The 21597-nt window shown below is 50.4% G+C and overlaps 1 protein-coding gene across 4 annotated transcripts in view; it reads right to left on the bottom strand.

Annotated features, from left to right (window-relative positions):
* HM13 (histocompatibility minor 13) overlaps nucleotides 1-21331 on the bottom strand; it is a 41103-nt gene extending 19772 nt beyond the window's left edge. For 2 of the 4 annotated variants that reach the window (XR_009534640.1, XM_060120403.1), the window contains exons 1-5: nucleotides 21033-21331; nucleotides 13861-13959; nucleotides 8430-8512; nucleotides 1749-1837; nucleotides 38-216 (exon numbers count right to left, since the gene is read on the bottom strand). Coding sequence is in view for 3 of the 4 variants with exons in the window: in XM_060120403.1 (XP_059976386.1) it covers nucleotides 38-216; nucleotides 1749-1837; nucleotides 8430-8512; nucleotides 13861-13959; nucleotides 21033-21215 (633 nt within the window). In the remaining variant the exon portion in view is untranslated. The remainder of the gene's footprint in view (nucleotides 1-37; nucleotides 217-1748; nucleotides 1838-8429; nucleotides 8513-13860; nucleotides 13960-21032) is intronic. The other 2 variants (XM_060120405.1, XM_060120404.1) reach the window with 1 other exon arrangement.
* Between the last annotated feature and the right edge of the window lie 266 nt (nucleotides 21332-21597).

Genomic DNA, 21597 nt, shown 5'->3' on the forward strand with positions numbered 1-21597 from the left:
GCTTCCCCCAACACTGCCCCGGGCCCTGGCTACTTACCTTCCTCAGCAGGTACCAGACACCAACGATGCTGCTCAGGGCCAGGCACACCAGGTCCTTGGTGTCAAACTCATAGTTGATGATCTCTGGGCAGAGAGGCCGGGTAAGTCCACTCCCCGGGGCGGGGCTGCCCCTCCCACCTGTCAGCCCCTGGACGGAGGAGGGCATGGCTGTGGGCTCTGTCAGAGATCCACAGGTTGGGGGTGCTCACTGGAGCCCCCCCACCCAGCCCCTCCAATTTCCTAGAGGAGGGAATGGAGGCCCAGAGAGCACCCAGGCCCGACACAGGGTCAGTGGGAGGTGGCTTGTGGTTCTGGATGCACGGGCTCTGCGCTTGTAGCTGGGCGGCCTCGGGGGAGGCAGTTCCCTCTCTGAGCTTCCATTTCCTCATCTGTAAAAAGGGGATCACAGCACCTCCCTGATAGGACTGCTGTGGGGAGCAAGTGAGACGGCCCTTACACAGCGCTCAGCATGGAGCCTGCACACAGTGGGTGCTCAATCAATGCTGACTGCACTGAGCCCAAGGCTTTCGCAAGGTCCCAGTTCATTCAGGAATCTTTCTACTGTGCCACCAAAGGAATCAAGAAGCTTGCTGACAGCGCTGTGTCAACAGCACAGGAGGAGGAAGGTTAAGAGAGGGAGGCCTGGAGATGCAGCAGGCGGGAGGCCCCCAGGCTGCTCTGGTGGGGAGCCTGTGGCAGACGTCCTGATGTTAGACCCCTTCTCCACCACCTCCAAGTGTCCTACTAAGGAAGCCCAGAGAGACGGTGGAGCTTGCCCAGGGTCACAGAGCACAGCATTTCTCTTGATTCCAGGCTGCAGCAGTGCTGGTTGGCCCCAGTTGTTGTTCACTCCTTTGTGCTAACAATACCCTGATGATTTTCACCTGGACACAAGGCCAACTAGCTCTCGGCCACATTTTCTAGCTTCCCTTTAGCTAAATGGGCCCGTGATACAGTTGTCTCTCCTTCCTTCGGGAGGGCCCGTGGAGCAACGGTGCGCTATTCTGGACCCGAGGGCCCCTGAGTGCGGCAGAGCACAAGACAGGTGAAAAAACTCAACGGTCACTGGCTGGGCACAGATGCCTAGAAATGCACAAAGGAATCCTGCTCTCCAGGGACAAGGCAGAACATGCTAGGCACATTCACAAGTGCGACATTCGCAAGCTCAGACTTTGACACAAGAGAGAAATACCTTCCATCTGGCCAAGCCGCTGATAATCCTGTCACAGCAGCAGAACCCACAGCCTAACTAACCCATGTGACCCAGGCTTTCCCCAGTTCCCTGCGGTTTTCATTTTTTCGAAAGCCACGGAATTCCCCTTTCAGATCTTAGGTGGGGAATAATCACACTGAAAACTGACATGATAAAAATAGCCACGAGAGCCAACTGTTTACTGTTTACTGTGTGCCAGGCGGCGTGCTGAATGCTGTCTACTCATCACTTACTTACAGTCCTAACAACATGCCTATAAGGGAGGTACCAGATTATGATGTTCATTTTACAGACGAAAAAAACAAAAACAAAAAACCCCCAACCAAACCACTCAAGGCTCAGAGAGGTAACGGTGTGCACCCAGCGGCAGAGGTGGGATGTGATCCCAGAGCCCACCTTTTCCATCACTCGCTGTACCGGGGAGGCCCAGTATTGGAGAGACAAAGGCGGGGGTGGGGGGAGACACCCAAAGCAGGGGCAAGTGGGCAGCACTCACCTTCCTTGTTCTCCCCAGAGCCCTGGGTGAAGAGCAGCTGGTACTGTCGATTTGGGAAGTTGGCTGGAAAAAACTTATTCATGAAGGGGCTGGAAGGAAAGACAAAGCAGGTTGGCAAACAGAGCCCCCATGGGCAACAGTCACTGAGGCCCTCCCCAGGCATCTGCTTACAAGCTGTTATCTCCCAACGGCCTCACAGCTGCCCTGAGAGGTAGGTGTTATTGTGCCCATTGTACAGATGTGGAAACAGAGGCCCTCAGAGGGCAAGTGACTGCCCAGGTCACATAGGAAGTCAGTATCTGAGCTGAGACCTGAACGTAGGCCTCTGGACTCCTAGTGCTTCCGTACTGCCTCCTAGTTATCACCCAAGAAACACAAAGCAGCGGCAGACTTTCACATAAAACACAGTTTTTAGGACAGCAATGGATTCCAAAGTCTAGTTTATGTACCATCTGTATCAGAGTCCCTTGTCAAGAATGCATATTCTGGCTCAAGCCTGAGTAGGGCAAGTCCTCATTCTTGAAGGAGACCCACTGAGTCTAGGCAGATGGCAGAGCTGAAATGAGGTGCCAACCAGTAGCCTGGGGTGAGATCTGACTCCTTAGAGGGTGAGCATGCCTGGGCCCCATACTGCTTAGGAGGCTGGAAGGCTAGCAGCAGAGAGGGGCTCATTAACCTCAGATGGTCCTAGATAAACCACTTTCTCCTTGCCGGCTCCCCCCCCAGCCAGAGGCAGCTGACCTGGCCTGGTCCAGAGTAAAGCAGAGGATGCGTCAACCATGGCCAGGCCCACAGAGGGAAAGAAGATCTGCAGCCCTCTCTCCTGGGCTGGAGGTAGAGAGGTAGATGGGTGAGGAGGCATGAATTGTTTTTGTTTTTTTAAAAAATAAATTTATTTATTTATTTATTTTTGGCTGTGTTGGGTCTTCGTTGCTGCGTGTGGGCTTTTTCTTTAGTTGCGACAAGTGGGGGCTACTCTTTGTTGCGGTGCATGGGCTTCTCATTGCAGTGCCTTCTCTTGTTGCGGAGCACAGGCTCTAGGCGTGCAGGCTTCAGTAGTTGTGGCAAACAGGTTCAGTAGTTGTGGCTCGCAGGCTCTGGAGCACAGGCTCAGTAGTTGTGGCACACGTGCTTAGTTGCTCCACGGCATGTGGGATCTTCCAGGACCAGGGCTCAAACCCGTGTCCCCTGCATTGGCAGGTGGACTCTTAACCACTGCGCCACCAGGGAAGTCCCATGAATTCTGCTTTTGACTCTAGGAACGGAAAGATAAACCCCTTGTCCCAATTCCTCAGCAGTCTCTGTTTATTCCCAAAGCCATTCAGATGTGTTCAGTGTGGCAAATCAAAGCTGCAGCATTCCTTTGCATTTTGAGGCTATTAGAGACTTTCCATTAAAATGTCCATCCAGGGCTTCACTGGTGGCGCAGTGGCTGAGAGTCCGCCTGCCGATGCAGGGGACACGGGTTCGTGCCCCTGTCCGGGAAGATCCCACATGCCACGGAGCGGCTGGGCCTGTGAGCCATGGCCACTGAGCCTGTGCGTCTGGAGCCTGTGCTCCGCAACGGGAGAGGCCACAACAGTGAGAGGCCTGCGTACCGCAAAAAAAAAAAAAAAAAAAGTCCATCCAATCACTCTTTCAAAGGTAGCCTGTTAAACTATTTGAAAGTTTTTTAAACCCCATAAAAATCTAGCACACTCCTCTCTCTCTAGCAGTTAGCAGACCCAGAGCCAGCCGGCGTTGACTATAAAGTACACTATTCTGGGGATTTGTTTTAACTATTTCCTTTAATTTTCAGTTTCCCAGAACACTTAGCTATGCTGACATGAGGCATTTCCTTCTAGGTGATCCCGTAAATATTATATAAACTATGCCAACACAGATAAAGCATAAACAGTACAATGTGAATTATTGTTACCTGCACCTCTTACTTCAATAATAAGCATGGTGTCAGCTTTGTAATCCAAATAAAAGGAATTAAATATGGGGAAAAAAAAGAATGCATACTCTTGGACTCCCTTCCAGACCTATTAAGTCAGATGACCTGATGGACACCCCACTCCACGACCTGTTAGGCCTGGGATTTTTACAAACTCATCCGGACTTGATCAGCTAGATGAATCACAGCCCCTTGGGTGGGAGCAACCTCACATTCACTCCTTCTGTGAGGCCTCTGTTGCTCACGATGGGCTTGGCCTCATCTCTGGAAGCATTCTCTCTGATTACTCAGCATGGTCCACTTCCTGGCCAGGCAGGGAGCAGAGACTTTCTTTTCTGGATCACCTTCAGAGCAGGAACAGAAAACCAGGGGCTTCTGCTCAGCCTGGTGCAGCAGCATCGTGGAGTGGACACAAGCTTGGGGGGCCCAGCCCCGAAACGTGTTCTGCCACGTGAGGCCCTGGGCGAGCCACTTTAGTGGCTCAGTCTCCTTGGTTATATGTGGGGATAATACCACCTGACTCAAAAGGTTGTTGTGAAGGTAGGAGAGAAGGTGGGGAGAAGTTTAGCCCAGCACTGGATCCTCAACAGGGGTCATAAGAACTGTGAGTGTCCATCATCGCTGGCACTTGTCCAGAGCCTGAGCTCGAAAGCATTTGGCAGCACCAGATCAGACCGACAACAACTGATGGGGTAGGCAAATCCAGAATGGTGCTCCCAGCTGTAGGAAAATGGACCCAGGCTGAGTGGTACCGAGGGCACAGTGGTAAAGGCAGGGAAAAGGGAGCTGTCCAAGACCCTGGGGCTTGGAGGAAGAAAATATGGATTAAGAACCATCTCTGGGCCTCAGTTTCCCCACTTGTCCAACAGCCAATCCCTCCCAGTCTGCAGGGCTGTGGTGTGAATGATGAGGGGGCTTCGTGATTATGTCGAGACATGGTCAACACAAGGATGCAATTGGGAGTGGGTTTCTACAAATGGGCTCTGAGCAGGTGGGAGGCAGCTGCTGGGATGGATGAGGCTGGAAGCTACTTTCAGCTCAGTTTGCTGAATCACTTTTAGGGAGTTTGAAGCCAGAGGGTGTGTGCAGAGGCAGAGAGAAGGCCTGAGGCGCTAAGCCCTTCACTCCAGCCTGGCATCTGCCTTAGGAGCTCAACCAGCAGAATGCAGTGGTTAAGAGTATGGACTCTGGAGCCAGGCTTCCTGGGTTCAACGCCTGGCCCTGCCACTGAGCTGTGTGACCTTGGCGAAGTTACTTAACTGTTCTGTGCAACCGTTTCCTCATTTGGAACACTATAACAATATCTTTCTCATAGGGATATTAAGAGGATTATATGAATGCTTGGCACCCTGTAAGCTTCAACTCCAAGTAGGAAGTCTCTAGACTGATGTCTTTGTTATCTCGAGAAAAGAGGGGCTGCTGGGTAACAAATGGTAAGAGTCAAGCAACCTGGCCGGTGTGAGCCTGCCTTGAGGGCAGGAGTCCTGACTTATCGCCTTCACTACACTCATGCCAGGCTTGGGGCCTGGGAGGCAGCTAGTAAATGCTTGCGGAACACCTCTGAATGCGGGCTTTTGTAGCAGGCAGAGACTCCTTCCGGCCCTCGATGGCTCATGCCAAGCCTAAAGGTCACTGCTTCCTGCTGGGAAATCACATCCTGGTGCCCTTCTCCCCTGGGGGTGAAGGCAAGGGTCAGTGAAACAGGTGATGTGGCCTCGCCTCCCTGGGGTGGCAGATTTTGGTCTTATGAACCTTTTCGTCTAAAGGTCATCGGGATGGGATATAAACTCACGAGGTGATAAAAATAAGCTGTGGTTCCCTTGGAAGGAAGGATATTGGCATGGGCTTGAGTCTTGGTGACCGTACAAGGTGAAGGCAGGCTGTGAGCCCTTGCCTTTCTCCAAAACCTCAAGCTGTGCTATCTTTCCAGGGAGGCTTGAGGCGGCCGGGGGAAGTGGAAGGAATCCCATGAGCATCTCTGCCTGGGCTACCCAGCTCCGGGCTCAGCTTCTACAGCCTCTCAGCAGGCCTCTCCTCCGCCAGTCCTCGGGAGACCACAGGCCCACCAGAGAGGGTGCACAGGCCCCTGTCTTTAAGTTCTCTCTCCCCTTCACGTTTGCCAGACCGGAAAGAATACCTGGCCGTGGAGTTAGACAGACGTGGGCTCAAAACTTCACTCTGCTCCTAGCAGCTACGAAGCTCTCTGAGCCTCAGTTTTCCTGTCTTGAATCTTTAGACCTTGTTTGGATCCTGAGGCAGGTCTGACTGAGTTTGTGGATACATATAAACAATTCATCAAAATTCTAACAACACTGTAGACTTCTTTGAGAAAATATTTAAGAAAATTCAATTTGATTGAAGAAAAGTAAATTTAATTCTTAGATCAACTACCTAAATAGCATGATTAAACTATGTCCTTCCCCTTTTCTAGTAAAATTATTTTCATCTGATTCAGTTCTTTTCCATGTCCATTTTCCAGTAATGATTTCTTTCATCCCAGCTTTTAGCCCGTATCAATTTTTTTCAGAGGATAGCTCGGACCCTGAATGGTGAATACCCTTTATGCCCATGGCCACCCATTATTTTCATAAGGTCTAATCTTCCCAGGTCAAACTGTGTGCTCTAAATCTTATCAAGAAAATGATTCTTCTGTTAATTTTTAGTCGCTAACAAATTTTACCATGTGCAGTTTTAGTTGCTTTGCTTCTATTTTCTTTGATAATTTCTAACAGTAAAAATTATGAATTGGTTAAAAGACAGACAACTGTTTCTTGGTTAATCCATGGGAAATTTGGGATAATGTTCCTTAGTTACTATTCTAAAAGGGAAAAAAAGGTCTCTGGTGTCAAAATGACACAGGCTCAAAATGCCCTGCTCATACTGATTGTAGGATTGTTGAGATAAAGTGAAATAATCAACTCCTCAGCACATGGCCGAACAAAATATACTGGGCTCTTGCGCTCTGAGGTGGTGGCTGGGCTGTGGGGAGGACTGCGGTCTCAAGGCTCTTGTAGATGCTGGGGGGTGGGGGGAGATGGGCTAGAATTGGGGGGGGATCCAAACCAGCATGGGAAGTGACTGCTCCCACACCAGTCCCCCAGGAAAGGAGAGGTCTGTCCTTTGAAGAAGGGTGACTGGGTCTGCCACTATCTTGCTGGGTCCCGGTCAGTCAGGCTCTCTGGGTTTCCACCCTAAAAGGCTGGCGGGGCTGGCGGGAGCGGGGGCGCTAGAACAAGGCCTTGTGGGTGAAGGTAGGCGTAGCTGGAGACAACAATGAACTCAGTCCCAGCTGTGTGAATTCGGGCCAGCCGCTCACTCTCAGTGCGCTTGGCACTTGCTCTGGGCAGGTCACAGACGTGCTCACTTGATCCTTCCCACGCCCCTACGAGGAGGTGCTCGCAGCATCTCCATTTTATAGGGGAAGAAACTGATGCTGGGAGAGCCTGAGTAACTTGCACAAATAACAGAGCCTTGGTTTTAGGGCCATGTGCCTTTTGAGCCTATGCTCCTGACTTCCAGGGTCCTGCTTAGAGGAACGAGGCCAAACTCCCCAGGCTCTCCACGCTTCCGTGAGGATCCTGTTCTTTCTCTCTGACTGTTCTGGGAAGATCCCGCCTGCACTGTCAATGTGCACAGACCTTCCAGCTCCTGGCCTGGCATCTCCCTCCTACACCCTCTTCCGGGTTTCCTACCCTTCGGAGTTGAGTCCAAGTTGTGTTCCTGCCTTCTGGAAACGTTTCCTGGTCTGCGGACCACCTCTGTGGTTCTCAGCCTGAGGCTGTACCTCCTCAAGAGACCAGATGGAAATAGACTGGGATGCTTTTGTAGTCACAGTGAGGGGGTGTGCTGGGGGCACAACTCCCATTTGGTAAGCAGCCCCACCTGAGGACCAGTGGCTTAGATCCTTCCTCCCCACTGAACTGACACAACATGTGGCAACCTGAGCAGGGTGGCAGTGAAAAGAGGATGGGCTCTGGGGCCACAGAAACTTAGGTTTGAATCTTGGCTCTGCTGCTTATCAGCTGTGTTGTCCTAGCAAATTTCTTAACCTCTCTGAGCTTCAGTTTCTGAATGTAACAGATAATAATAATAATAATAATAATAATAATAATAATAATAACAGCGGCTAACACTTATTGAACACACTGAGTGCCAGATACTGTGCTAAAAGCTTTCCACATGACCCATAAGGAAGGTACTATCAGTTTTCTTCGTGTTCAGGTGAGGAAATCGAGCCCAGAGAGATTAAGTAAACTGCCCGAAGTCACAGGGCTATTAAGTGGCAGAGTCTGGATTCAAAGTCAGATCGTGAAATTCCAGAGCCTGTGCTCCTAGCTTCTCTCGATACTGCCCCGCTCTCTTATGAGCTGAGACCACGTGTGAGAGGCCAGCTTAGTGCGTGCGCAGCAACTATGACACCTCGCAGGTGGCAATGGCATCACTCTTCTCAGTACTGTGACAACTACCGTGACATTACTGTTCACAAATAACTTTCCCAACAACCGTGGTGGGAAATACCCACTGGATATCCTTACCATTCCTTGTAAAGAAACTGTGGCCCAGAGAGGTTATGGTTCTTGTTCTAGGTCACCCACGGTATAACACAGGGGAAAGATTCCCTTGGATTTTACAGCCAGGATTCAAACCTGGCTCTGAATGACGCCAGAGGTCATGTTCTCATCCGAGACCCTGTACTTGCTCTTGAGAAAGCTGCTTCAAATGTCGCAGAGATGCCTTCTGACCTGATGGTGTGGGACAGGGCCAGGATTCCCAGCACGAAGAAATACATGGACAGCAAGAGGTTGATGTACTCCTGGGAGAATATCTGAGGCAGAAATACAAAGAGAAACAGGAAGTCAGGGTTGCCAGTGGCTATGAGGAAACCAGAGTCCACGCTTCTCTTCTGGAGTTGGGGAATGGTGTCAGAAAGACTCTCAAATGGTACTGGGGGCCTTCTAGTTTCTATGGCAACGGGAAAAAGGGAAAGAACTTCAAGCCCTCAGATGCACCTCCCAAAGGAGTCTGTAGGTTTGCGCTTGGTGGCTCCATTATTTGCAGACAGGCAATACTGTGTGCGTGTCGAGGGTCCTGCATGGGGGAGGGAAGTCTGAAGTTCAGAGTCCCAAGAGAGCCGTCTGAACCTCAGAATGCACTCTTCCAAGCTTCCTTCTCTCTGCTCAAAAATCTAGGGAGCCCCCTAACAGCGGTCACCCAGTTATGAGTCATCTGCAGCCTGTTCCATTCTCCAGGCTCTTCTGGACGACCCCTCCCACACTGATTCTGAAGCTCTGATGGCAGCCCCTCACAGCTGCTTCTTGGTCCTGTTATTGTTAGGTGAACACAAGGAATGTTGTCTCTCACAGGGCTAAAGCCAGTGGTCACATGTTGTTAATTCTGGACTTCAGGCAGGCTGTGCCATATGGCTCCATGGTTGCTGCACTGTCATTTTTTTCATAAATTTATTTTTATTTATTTTTGGCTGTGTTGGGTCTTTGTTGCTGAGTGTGGGCTTTCTCTAGTTGTGGCGAGTGGGGGCTACTCTTCATTGCGTTGTGGCGCATGGGCTTCTCACTGTGGTGGCTTCTCTTGTTGCGGAGCACGGGCTCTAGGCATGTGGGCTTCAGTAGTTGTGGCACACAGGCTCAGCAGTTGTGGCGCACGGGCTTAGCTGCTCCGTGGCATGTGGGATCTTCCTGGACCAGGGCTCAAACCTGTGTCCCCTGCATTGGCAGGCAGATTCTTAACCACTGCTCCACCAGCGAAGCCCTGCATCATCTTCTAATTTGTTATTGTGAGGCTTTCTAACTGGGAGGGAATAACGTGCTGTGGTGTGGGGTCTGGGGCCACTGGTCACTCTCAAGTAGGGACCTGTTTAAACCTCTGTCTGAGCCCCTCGATCCGCTGCTTAATGCCTCTCATCAGCTTCCCTCTGCTCCCACGAGCTCAAGGCCCACATCCTCCCCTTGGCCTCCCATGCTCTCACGGTGACCACCACAGGCCTCCTCAGCCGCTCCTTCTCGTTCTCCGTGCTGTGGCCACACTGGCCTTGTTGTGCCACATTCCCACCCACGGGCAGCCCATGTACATGCCTCTCTGCTGCCCAGGACGCTCTCCTCTCCTCACCCAGGCTTCCAAGCAGTTTTCCTTGACGTGACCTCCGTTAATTCAGCTCATGTTTACTGACTGTCTGCTACGTGCAGTACGTCGTGCTCAACACTGGAATAGGCAGAGAAGTCCCTGCTCTCATGGAGTTCATGTGCCAGTGAGGGAGAATCTCAAGAGATGAACATGCAATACACTGTCCGGTGGAGATGGGCGCTAAGAAGAAAAGCAAAGCAGGGCAAGGAGGCCGGGGGTGGGGGTGGGGCATCAGCCAGGTGGCCTGGGAAAGCCTCCGACACTGACTTCATTTAGGAGGAGAGCCCTTAACGAAGTAAGGAGCGGCTGTGAGGGTACCTGGGGGAGGAGCCTTTGAGGTGGAGGGAAGGGTGAGTGCAAAGGTCCAGAGGTGGGCAGGCGTTCATGTGTGCAGGGGATGGTGAGGGCCTGTGGCCAGGAGCCAAGGTAGGAACTGAGTGTCAGGAGACGAGGCGGGGAAGGTAGGAGGGAGATGGACCGTGAAGAAGGCTTTAGCTTCGTCTGGGTAAGACAGGCCGATACTGCAGGGCTGAGGGCAAGGCTGTGATCTGATCTGACGGCCTGAGAGGATCCTTCTGCTGCTGTGTGGAAGGCAGACTCCACAGGGCAAAAGTCAAGGCCGACAGCCCAGCAAGCGAGCTGCATCCAGTAGGATGGTGCCCTGGGCTGGGGGGCAGGAGGGATGTGATGAGCCGGGGTCGGATCCCCGATCAGCTCTGGACTAGCGAAGTGGGTTGTGCCGAGGGCTGCGCGCTGAGAGGAGGGAGGAACCCTCCTAGGGTTTTCGGCCGAGCAGTGAGGTGGGTGAGGTGTTGCTGTCTGAGACGGGGGCGTAGGCAGGAGCAGATTTTTCCGTGCTCTTCTGGTGCTACAGACCCCGCGTTCATACCACTTTCTAGGACTGTCACTTCGCATTTATCTGTGTGACTGCTTGACTGGTGTCTGTTTCCACCATTTAACAAGAAGCTCCTTGAGGGCAGGGGTGGGCCAGCTGTTTTTCTCACTGCAGTGTCCCCAGCACCCAGCACAGGATCTGGTGTGTGTTTGTCGAATGACTGAATGGACGAGCACATCGGTGGCTACAGTGTGAATGCTCCTACCCACACAGGCGTGTGGACCGTGTTTACCCGTGAAGCCATGGTGCCCTCTCACACAGTGTTCTTTCAACATGGGCCCTGGGGAGAAATTTCACTCTGGCCACATCTTTGAGCTTCTGGTCGGCTTGACTGTGTGGACTATGAATTGTGCACCAAGTCTCACTTTCTTTGTGCTTTGGCTGCTAGAAAATCAGAGTCACGCCTGTGTCAGAGGCACTTCTGGCAAGAGTACAAACAAGTCTTTAGACTTTAGAGCATGGGGTCTGGGTATGGTCCTCACCCAAAGCTTCACTGTCTTTTCCTATTTTATTTTTTCTCCTTTACCCCCGTTTCTTCCTTTATTATTTTTCTTATGCTGTTGGATTTAATTTTTATAAGCTGCCTCAAAGCAATCAGGTTTAAATGAGGTGGGATAAGGTAAATTTTATGATTTTGAGAAATGCAACAAACTCCAGTGCCCCAACCAGGAAAGGAGGAGGAAAGGGGCACAGTGAGAGCCACTGTGAAGCAAACCACAACCAGCGGTCCGTCTGGAGTCTGGAAGGGATGTGGTGGCCGTGCTATCCAGGCAGCTGCCTTTCAGACATCTCAACAAGGACACTCTGGTGACTTGGGAGAAGGTATGCTGTGTCCTCTGGCACAAGGCAGGCTGGGGCTTACCTGCCTGGAGAGGAGGACAGGCTGAGCAACAGGCGTCCGGGGCCTTAAATAAAAATGTTCACACCCTCTGCTGCCAGAAAGTCCTTTCTGGGGAATCTAGCCTAAGGAGAGAATCCTAAATACTAAAAATGTTAGATGGTCCTGAGGCAAAGGCCTGGGTGTATATACCTAGCACTTAGCACAGCAGAGACTTGAGAAATATCTGCCAAAAGCCAAGTCGGAGGCAATGAGCTAGATGTGTACAGAGCCACAGAGAGATCTCAAGAGCATAGGGCAGAGGAAAAGGAACACAGTTCTACTTATGGAAACTAGACTCGCACTAAATACACACAGATACATTAACACCATATATTTTATATAAAGACACACATCCAAGGACACAAATCAAACGCATTAGGGCAGGTGCCTCTGGTGAAGGGAAATGAAGGTGGCAAATGTGATGGGCATCAGGGTGAAGGTGGTGAAGGAAACAAGGAGGGGGGCCTGGCATGAGCCGATGCCAGTGTGCTGTGAACCAAAGCATGTGATAAATTCACCTCTCCTCCCGAGGTCCGGGAAAAAAAAAAAAAAATCAGTGAATACCTAACGTTATTTGATGCACTCTTACTTATAAGAGTAAAAATCATAACGATATTTTCTGTTTAAAGTGAGGGGGATGCTATAAGTCAGTCGTGGTGTATCTGCTTGTGGGGATATTCTGAAATCATTAAGAAGAGCAGTTCTGATCCAATAATGAGGGAGTGATGGAACAGGAAGCAGGCATTAAAAATTATGTTTCTGACTCACTCACAGACTGGTAAAAATAAAGAATTCTGATGCGAGTCAGTCTAGGTGGGAGTACAGTGAAGCCAGCACACTTATAACTGTTGGAGGGAATGTAAATTGGTACAATCAGAGGGATTTGGCACCAACTATTCCAGATGCTGTTTGATCTGGTAATGCTACTGCAGATATACTTGCCAAGATACTTACATGAGGATGCTCATGGCGGCAGTGCTGGGACATCCCACCACTGAATGCCCCTCAGGGGCACATCCACGAAACACAACCACAAGCAGCTGTTACAAAAAATGAGGTAGCTCTGACTGTGTTGATATAAAAATATCTCCCTGGTAAGAACCATATGTTCGATACATATATTTGTTTTAAAATTTTTACATAAATGTAGATCTATGCATAATAGAACGAGTCACAAGAAACTACGTTGGGGAGAGGATTATGGCTCATTTGCACCTTCCCTTAGATTGAAAAAATTTTTCTTAAACTATGTACATGTATTTTTAAAATGTGAATTAAAAGTTATCCTTGAGGCGGGATTTCCCTGGTGGTCCAGTGGTTAGGACTCTGAGCTTCCACTGCAAGGGGCACAGGTTCGATCCCTGGTCGGGGAACTCAGATCCCATGTGCCGAGCAGCATGGCCGGGGGAAAAAAAAAAAAAAGTTATCCTTGAGGAATTTTCAGTGACCAGGAAAAAAGTGCTTGTAATGTATTATTTTTAAAAATTAGTTATAAAATGATTATAATTAGGTTAAAAATATGATTATGAAAAGCCTGAGATATGCCAAAACGTTAATAGTGATTACCTCTGTGTATTTTTCCCTCTCTTTAAGTTTTCTGCATATATTACTTTTATAATCAGAAAACAGTACGTTATATTAAAAAAAAAAGTTTGAGAGTTTGCAGTAACATGAGAAAATGCTCATGATGTAATTAATGTGAAGTGAGAAAAGCAGTTACAGGACTGAATACACCACATGTTCACAGCTATGGAGGAACCATGCACAGGGAAAAGCAGAGGAAGGACACACCTCCAAAGGGACTCTGTGACTGTCTCTGGCAGGGGGGTTTTGGATGGCTGCTGTTTTCCCCTTTTTACTTTTCTGTGTTTTCCAGGTTTTCAACACTGAGCCTGTGTAACTTTTATTGGGAAAATAAACCTCGATAAATTAAAAAAAAAAAAAAGCAATTAGTATGGTAGAGGTATGTCCGAGACATAGCTATACCCCACCCCAATATGAAGAGTACAATGAAACCAAACCGGTATCAGGAAAACAAAAGAGAAAGCTCCTTGAAGAAGGGAAATAAAGACGGGTGGTGGGAAGGGGCCCCCTACATCACAGTGGGGTCTCTGGGTAGTGGGTCTAAGGGAAAATTGTTATTTTTCCTGCTCTTTATTTTCTATAAATGAACATGCATGTCTCCTGTGATGGGAAAAATAAAACAAAATCAAATAAAGTTATTCAAACCAAATGCTACAACAGGTGACAAAGGACTTACTTTGAAAAAGAGGTAGAGCCCCAAGAGCGTGCAGCTGGCGATGATGGGGAACCGGGCAGCGTCCCGGCTGGTGATGGTCTCGGGCATGTCCGAGGCATTCTAGACGAGAGAAGAAAGGCCCTGCTGAGTGCGGGGAGTGCTTCTGGCCTCTGAGGGCTGGATGCTGGCGGGAATTTGGTGCCCCAACAGCTCGTTCATCTCCTTCCCCTCCTGCCATCACTGAGGTGCCTCAGGGGTCCCCACGTTCTCCTGACTCAGGGCTTTGCGAGTGCTGTTCCCTTTGCCCGGGCTGCGGACCACCCAACTTGGGGCAGGACGCTCTGATCCCATCGTCTTGCTATTGAGGAGACCTGGACTCCAACAGGGACAGTCCTGGGAGGACCCAGGGCACACGCGGCAGAGGCAGTGGGTACGTAATAACTGAAAGAGAAAACCCTGGATACTGGTGACAAGAGAGCAGTTCTGGGCCTCGTGAGGACTACCTCCAGTTTTCTTATGGATTAGCTGAGATGTAAATATGATCAGTCCTTTATCCAGTAGGCAGTGAATATTATGAGTGGAAATAAACCAACAACACACAAAACTTAACAATGGCTAAAACCGAGTATGGGAAGACGCCAACTGCAAGGAGAAGCAAATCTGGACAAAACTCAAACTCAAGAAGTGCGACTGCGAAAACTGAATCTGGTCAGAGTAAAAGCCACCTTTAAATTCACAATGGCAGACGCAATAGCTGGCAAGAATGGAATCTAGGTAAAGAGCTGACGGAGGATAAATATTTACATGAAGAACAACTGAAGGCAATCAAAATCACTTCAGTATTATCAAAATGGAAAAAAAGTGGAAATAGAGTAACAGTGCAACATAGAAAATTAAGTCAGCTCCATAGAATTCATGACAGAAGACTTTCGAATGAAAATCCATCATAGTAGTATAATTCTGGTTTAAATTTATATTAAAAATGTTTTTTAGTCAAGTGGGAAGGCCCTTAACCAAACCCCAACATATGCATGGCTGAGGTGGCACAGGGCTGAAGGGAGACCCGCCCTTGTGGAGGGACCAGGTAGCCCTGTGTGAGTCACTCTCTGGCAGCTTTGCTGGGAGTGGGGTGGCGGTGGGTGAGCAACAGTGACATGGAGAGGCAGGGTCATCTTCCTTCCCTCTTCTCTCCCAGCCCTTGGTTTCTGCTTTTGGCAGCACTGTGCTGTGGGGTCTGGGCAAATTCATCGCCCTCTCTGTGTACCTCCATAAAATCATTATATTTCCTGTGTAGCAGCAGGGTGGGCACAAAAATAAATGAGCTCCTGACCATAAAGAGTTCACAGGCAGGTAGGCCAAGACCTTGACATGTAAACAGAATATCACCACATAGTGTGACATGTGACAGAACAGAGACACGCATACTGTGGTGGTACATGGCATGAGTGCCCAGTGGTGAAGGGAGGGCTCTGATGTCAGCAGGCCCAGCTGCACTCCCAGCTCTGCTTCTTTCCAGGTTTGGGACCTTGGGGAAGTTATCTTCCTTCTCAGAGCCTCAATTTCCTCAGCTGTAAAGTGGGGTGCCAGGATTTGATGATTTTTTTTTTTTTCCCACAGCACTGGAAGTACTTGTGTTGTGCCTTGAGCTTCCCACAAGTTGTATAAACTATTTGTATTATTCTTATGTATAAGGGAATCATGAGAAAGCAGACAGGACACTACTTTCGCAAGGAAGCAGGGGAGTGTCAGAGGTGGTTAGAGCAGATATCACTTAAGCAAGGCCTTGAAGGCCAAGCACAGGGTCTGGTATGTAGTAGAAGCCAGATAAACGCTGACTAAGTTGAGGAGTTTGCTTTGTGTACGAGGAAGGGAAGCGCTTACCAGGCAGAGGGACCTGTAGATGCAAGCAGGGCACATGGTATGAAAATATTCACGGACTCTGGCTTCACCTACAAACCAGTGTTACCACTCATTTCCACATGGTCATTTCAATTCAGCCCAGGATCCTGGGCGGGAAGAGGCTTAATATTATTTGATGACAAACCAGGCTGGACAGATGCTCCATCACACAGAGCAATCTGGTCTCCTCTGTGGGTGACTATTGGAAATATCCCACGTGCAATGTTGAGTCAGAACGGGAGACTTGAAATCTGACCAATGATGACAGTAACACGGATAACACTTCCTGAGAGCTTTCTAGGTGCCAAGCATTGTTCTAGGTGCTTTACATGATTTCATCCTCACAGTAACCCCAGGAAGCAGGTACTTTTAATAGCTCCACTTTACAGATGAAGAAACTGAGGCTCAGAGAGGTGACGTAACTTGCTTTAAGGTCACACAGCTAACGAGTGGCAGAGCCAGGATTCACACTGAGGCAGTCTGGTTCCAGAGCCCAGACTCTTGGCTATTACCCCCTAGACGTCCTCTACCTTTTCTATCTGGAAATTTCTGCTGGCAAGTTGTGACAAGATGCTCAGGGAGCCTGCGACCTTTCTGAGGAACAGAATCCTGAAGGCAACAGAATCTCTGTAGTTGGAAAAATACAAAAAGTTGTCAGGATTCTCCACTGATTCAATTTGGATTTTTAAACTAGACGTTCTTGTGCAAATGCAATGGCTCCTGAAATGCAAAACATACTTGGGGGCGGTGGGGGGGGGGTGGGAACTGACACAAAGAGCGGAAATAAATTCAGCTTCCAGTGACATTCTGCATGCTCAGTTATCACGGCGGAAGCAAAAGCAGCGAGGGAAGATGGCTCGCTCAAGTCGTTGGCTCAGCTGGAGCTCTGGGAGTTCTGCTTCCAGGCCATGCCCTAGAAAGGACCTGGAATGCGTGGGCCATTCTGTTACCCCAGGGTCTCCTCTCCTCACTGCCACGTGCACTCACTCACCTGAGCATCTCCTGAACGAGCCCCCACCCCAGCCCTTTGCCCCTACTGTAGTCTCCACTAGCATCACCTCACCAGCCCCCTTCCTGCCTGTCACCTCCCCTATCAGGAGCTCTTTCTGAAGGACCTGATCGCATTCCACAACAGCTCAGAAACCTCTGGAAAATGGGCTACCAAGCAGCCATCAAACAAGAACTGAGGTCACTGCAGGTGGGAGTATAAACTGGTACAACCTCTATGGTGGATAATTTGATAAAATCCATCTAAATCAAACATGCACAGAGCCTTTGACCCAGCAAATCGATTTCAAGGAATTTATCCTACAAACGCACAGGAAAGTGTAAAGTAACAAATGTATAAGATTAATTTCAGCATGGTTTGCGATAGCAGAAGATTGACACACCTAACTGACCAGTGGAGGACTTCAAATGAGGGGCCCTCACACTTGGGCTCGCATCAGAATCGCCAGGAGGGCTTGTGAACAGATTTGCGTTTCTAACAAGTTCCCAGGTGATACTGATGCTGCTGGTCCTGGGATTACATTTTGAGAATCATGGCTGGGGGATACAGGTGGACACTACACAGCTGTTAAAGAACACAACTGTGCCATGTGTACTGACATATTAGATCTCCAACATATAAGTGGTGAAAACAGCAAGGTGTAAAAAAAGAGGGTATCTATAACGAAGTGTAACAGTTATGTAGCAAAAAATGGGGGGAAAGCATATGCTTATTTATTTGTAAAGGCACAGAGGTTCTCGATGGATAGCCAAGAAACAGGTAACAGGGGCTCCCTGTGGGGAGGGAAACTGGGCAGCTGGGGTGGGAGGGAGATTTCACTTTGTCCCCCTGTACCTTTGGAATTCTACACCTTGGGCGTGCGTGACCTACCCTCCCCGCCATAAAACAACAAGGTACATCTGCATGTACTGACACAGCAAAATGACCAAGACATACTGTTAAGGAAAAAAAAAAAAATCAAGTTTCAGAGCAATTATGTACCACAAAATCCCACTTTTATAAAAATAAATTTACATATGTATATACACATAGGCATATACATGTTTGTATACATACAGAAAAAGGTCTGGAAGATGGCACACCAAACAGCTAACAGGGTTACTTCCACAGAAGTGGTACTGGGGGGCTTTTCCTTTATACTTCTGCGTTGCTTGAATTTTTACAAATGCAAACATGTAGTAACTACGAAGATTAACGGGTGCGTTACCCTCGGGATTCTGTACCTCAGAAGGGCCGCAGGATCCCAGAGCACCTTCCTGTTACATCACCTGAGTACCTGTACTGGGCTCACATCAAACTGCTCACTGCCTCCTGGAAAACACCTGTGGGCCCACGCCTCCCTCTCCTCCTGTCCTGCCTGCTGAGCTCTCATCCACCTTTTGCCAAAGATCACTGCTGCCACCCCTAGCAGTCGGCTGGTCACACAGCTGTTTCTCCTTGGTGACTGCGCTCTGTGAGGGGAGGGCTTGACCTTCTTTGTCTTGGCACCCCTGGGACCCAGCCCAGAGCAGGAACCCAGTCCAGCTGGCTGAGGGGCTCCTCTGAGTTACAGGCCAAAGGCCTTTGAAGCAACGAGTAGTAGCTGTTGCTGGGATTTGCTCCCTTCTGGGAACAGAGGTCTCTGACAGGAACGGGCACTGCTCTCAGATGGCTCTGCCCATGGCTACTTCTTCCCAACACACTCCTGGACTTCTCCTCCCATAATTTCACAACTCACCCTGCCTGTCATGGACAATTTGCCCCCAGGGAGAATTCTGTCCTCACATGCCCTCTCAGCTGGCTGTGGGGGGTCTAACACTAGTGGGAAATCAAAACTCCTGGGCCCCCAAGCTAACTTTTCTCTCCTTGCCAAATGATTAGAGAAACAACTCAGGGTAGGAAAAGGGAGTCGTTTGGCCTGTCCTCTCCCTAGGCCAAAATGCCACTTGTATGGGTCTTCAGAGGCACCTGCATCAAGGAGAGAGCCCCGGACGAGGACCAGGGACACCTGGTTCTGCCCCTAATTGGCAGAGAAGTCATTTCTTTGACTCTCGGTTTCTCTGTACAATGGTGTTAATAACACTGGCTCTGCCTGTCTCACTCAGTTGCTGGGAGAATCAGAGGGCGAAGGCTTGTAAACTTTAGATTACCCTGGTTACTGGTGGTGGGAGGCTACTAAGGGTCAGGCTGTTTGCAATTCCATGCACAGTCTTCCAGCCCCCCTGTCTTGCTGGAGATGCTGGGAAGAGGTATTTAGATGCTTCAGTAGTAGATCTAAAGCTCTCTTCTATCCCTACCCTCTGCTCCAGCCACTCCAGACCTTCCACCACCCCCTCAACTGCCTCGTACAGCTGCTTTCCTGGTTTCCTCTGCCTGGAATATCTTCTGGGGGAAATTCGACCTCTACATCAAGGCTCCAGCCCACCTCCAGCACAAAGCCGTCCTGCCCTGCCCCAGGTGTGCTCAGTCTTTCTCCCTAAAGCCTGCAGCACTACCCGTACTACAATCACAGATCTAGTTATTCCTCTCTCATCCAGACACCTAAAGTCCTTGGTGACAGGGCTCTGACCCACTCATCTTTGCAGCATCCGTCTGCCCTGGACAACAGTGGAGGTTCAGGAAATTCTGTTGTCTGGAAGGTGTTTTCTGAAGAGGTTACTAATCCATGTGTAGACGGTGCCCAGGAGAACTACTCAGTACAGGGAGCCCCTCACATCCAGTGCCCAGCTCACTCCTTGTGGCCCTTCCCCTTCTTTGTCCTGATCTATTTCAGAACATCCCCCTGTACCAAGGGTTTGCCCGAAAGGCAAAGGTGGGGAGGATGAAAGCCACCAGAACTCTGCTTAGAAGAGGCAATAGTAAGGAAAATGGGGCCACCTAAGCCCTGCGTGACCAATCCCCTTTGCATCTGACCACAGAGGGAACCAGCCTCAAGTTCTCTGATTTTGAGAAAGGGAGGTGGCAGACCTCGGCCACTGCTCAAGTTGGGTAATGTTTTGAGAACCTGGGCTTGAGCAGTTTCAAAAGTGGCAGCTCCTCTATGGGTCTGCCCTCTTTGGGCACGACGGCTTCCGCTAAGGTTCAACTTCAGGTCTGGGTGGGGGAGGAGCAGCAGGGAGCTGCAGATCAGGAGGTGGTGGAGGATGATGGGAGAGGCTGCCAGGAAGTGAGAAGTCACTGGTGCAACGGGCTAAAGAGGGCTTAATATAGGGAAGAAGGGTGACAGAGAGGAAGTCAAAAGGTGGAAGGTCCTGGGGTCCTCTTAGGTATCCAATGGGACAGATGTTGAAGGACAGGGATGAACTCTGGCCCAGATTCACAAGAGAGGCCTACAGCAGCTCAGTTACTCAGCAGGTCAGCCCAGTTTGGTGGAAAGACTGTCTTAAGGGGCATGAGAAGAGCTACTTTGAGGTAGGGTCTGGGGTGGGAACAGGGTTAGGGTTAGGGGTTAGGAATAGGGTCTGGGCTCAGGCTTGGACAGGTCCAAGCTTGGGTGTAGTCAGGGAGAGGAAACCAGCAAACCAAGGGTCTATGGCTGGTTAAAAAGAGAGGCACCAAAGTGCCAGGTCCTGAGGAGTTGGCTGACTGGAATTGGTTCCAGAAAGTAATGCAAAAAACTAGGAGCTGAGATGGGGTTTCCAGGAGCTAATATTCCTGTGTTAGTTTTTTTTTTTTTTTTTTTAGGTGGGGCAGAGGCTTGATCTGGGGGTTCTAGGAAAGCACTCTACGGGTCACAGATTCCAGCTGGACAGGTGTCAGAGTCTAGGGATGAGCCTGGGTGCCAGAATTTGCCCTGGGTTAGGGTGAGGAATGACAAGAGGCTGTACCATTCAGGAGGTGTCAGAACCAGTGCCCCATCAGATGATGGATGTTGACCCAGAGCCTGGGATGGGGTGACTGTCCCAGATGGGATGAACAGCCAGAGCAGAGGGTGAGGCTGCTCTGGCTGGGTCCAGCAGGCTCAAAACAATTAGTACCCGAATCACAGTGTCAGGGTCGGCCAAGTGCTTCCAGCATGGTGCACAGAGGGAGGGATGTGTCAGGGTCCGAACGGGGGTGGAAACCGCTCTCTATTTGAGAAAGGTGTCAGTACCTGGTTCGCGGATCGGTGCCCAGATCCTGGGGCACCTAAGGTCAGCCCCGGGATGTGGGCCCGGGTTGGGGATGCGGTGGTGAGCAATGCTGGGAAGGGTCAGTGTCCGGGCAGAGGAGGTGTCTGTCCCGTCCAGGGCGGGCGGGGGAAGGGTCCGTGCCAGCCGTGTCAGGGTGGGAGGTGGACAGCGCCCGGCTTTGCCGCTGACCCTACCTTGCCGCGGGCGCAGCGAACGGAGCGCAGGGCGCCGAAGAAGATGGGCAGCAGCGCCATGAGCAGGAGGCTGCCATAGGCCAGCGCGATGCCCTCGGGCGTGGAAGGCGGCCGCGTCGTGCCGTTGGTTGGGCCGCCTGCCTCGACACTGCCGTTATGCGGGTCGCTGAGGGCGGAGTCCATGGCAAGGCTGCACTCGGGGTCCGACTCCAGCTCCGGCAGCTGCAGCAGAGACGCAGAAGGGAAGACGTGCACTGTGGGGAAAGCCACGTTCCCCTAAAGCAACAGGAAGTGACGTGCTTCCCTCGCCGGCCTGCGCCGCGCACGCGTGCGCGTTCACGTCTCCCCGCCCGCGCGCCCTCTAGCGGTGGCGGAGGGACAGGCGGCCGGTTGCTAAGCAACTTGCTGGTAGCAGGGAGAGGAACACTGGACCACTGCGGTGGGTATCCATCCCTAGGGAGACCTGAGGACCCCATTCCCCAGTCCCAGTCAACCTCCTTAACTCCAGGATGTCCCACTCCCCGCAGATACTAATAACTAAAAATTTGTTTACTCATGCAGGCAT

This window comes from Mesoplodon densirostris, chromosome 16 (assembly GCF_025265405.1).
Source record: "Mesoplodon densirostris isolate mMesDen1 chromosome 16, mMesDen1 primary haplotype, whole genome shotgun sequence".
Taxonomy (NCBI): Eukaryota; Metazoa; Chordata; class Mammalia; order Artiodactyla; family Ziphiidae; genus Mesoplodon; species Mesoplodon densirostris.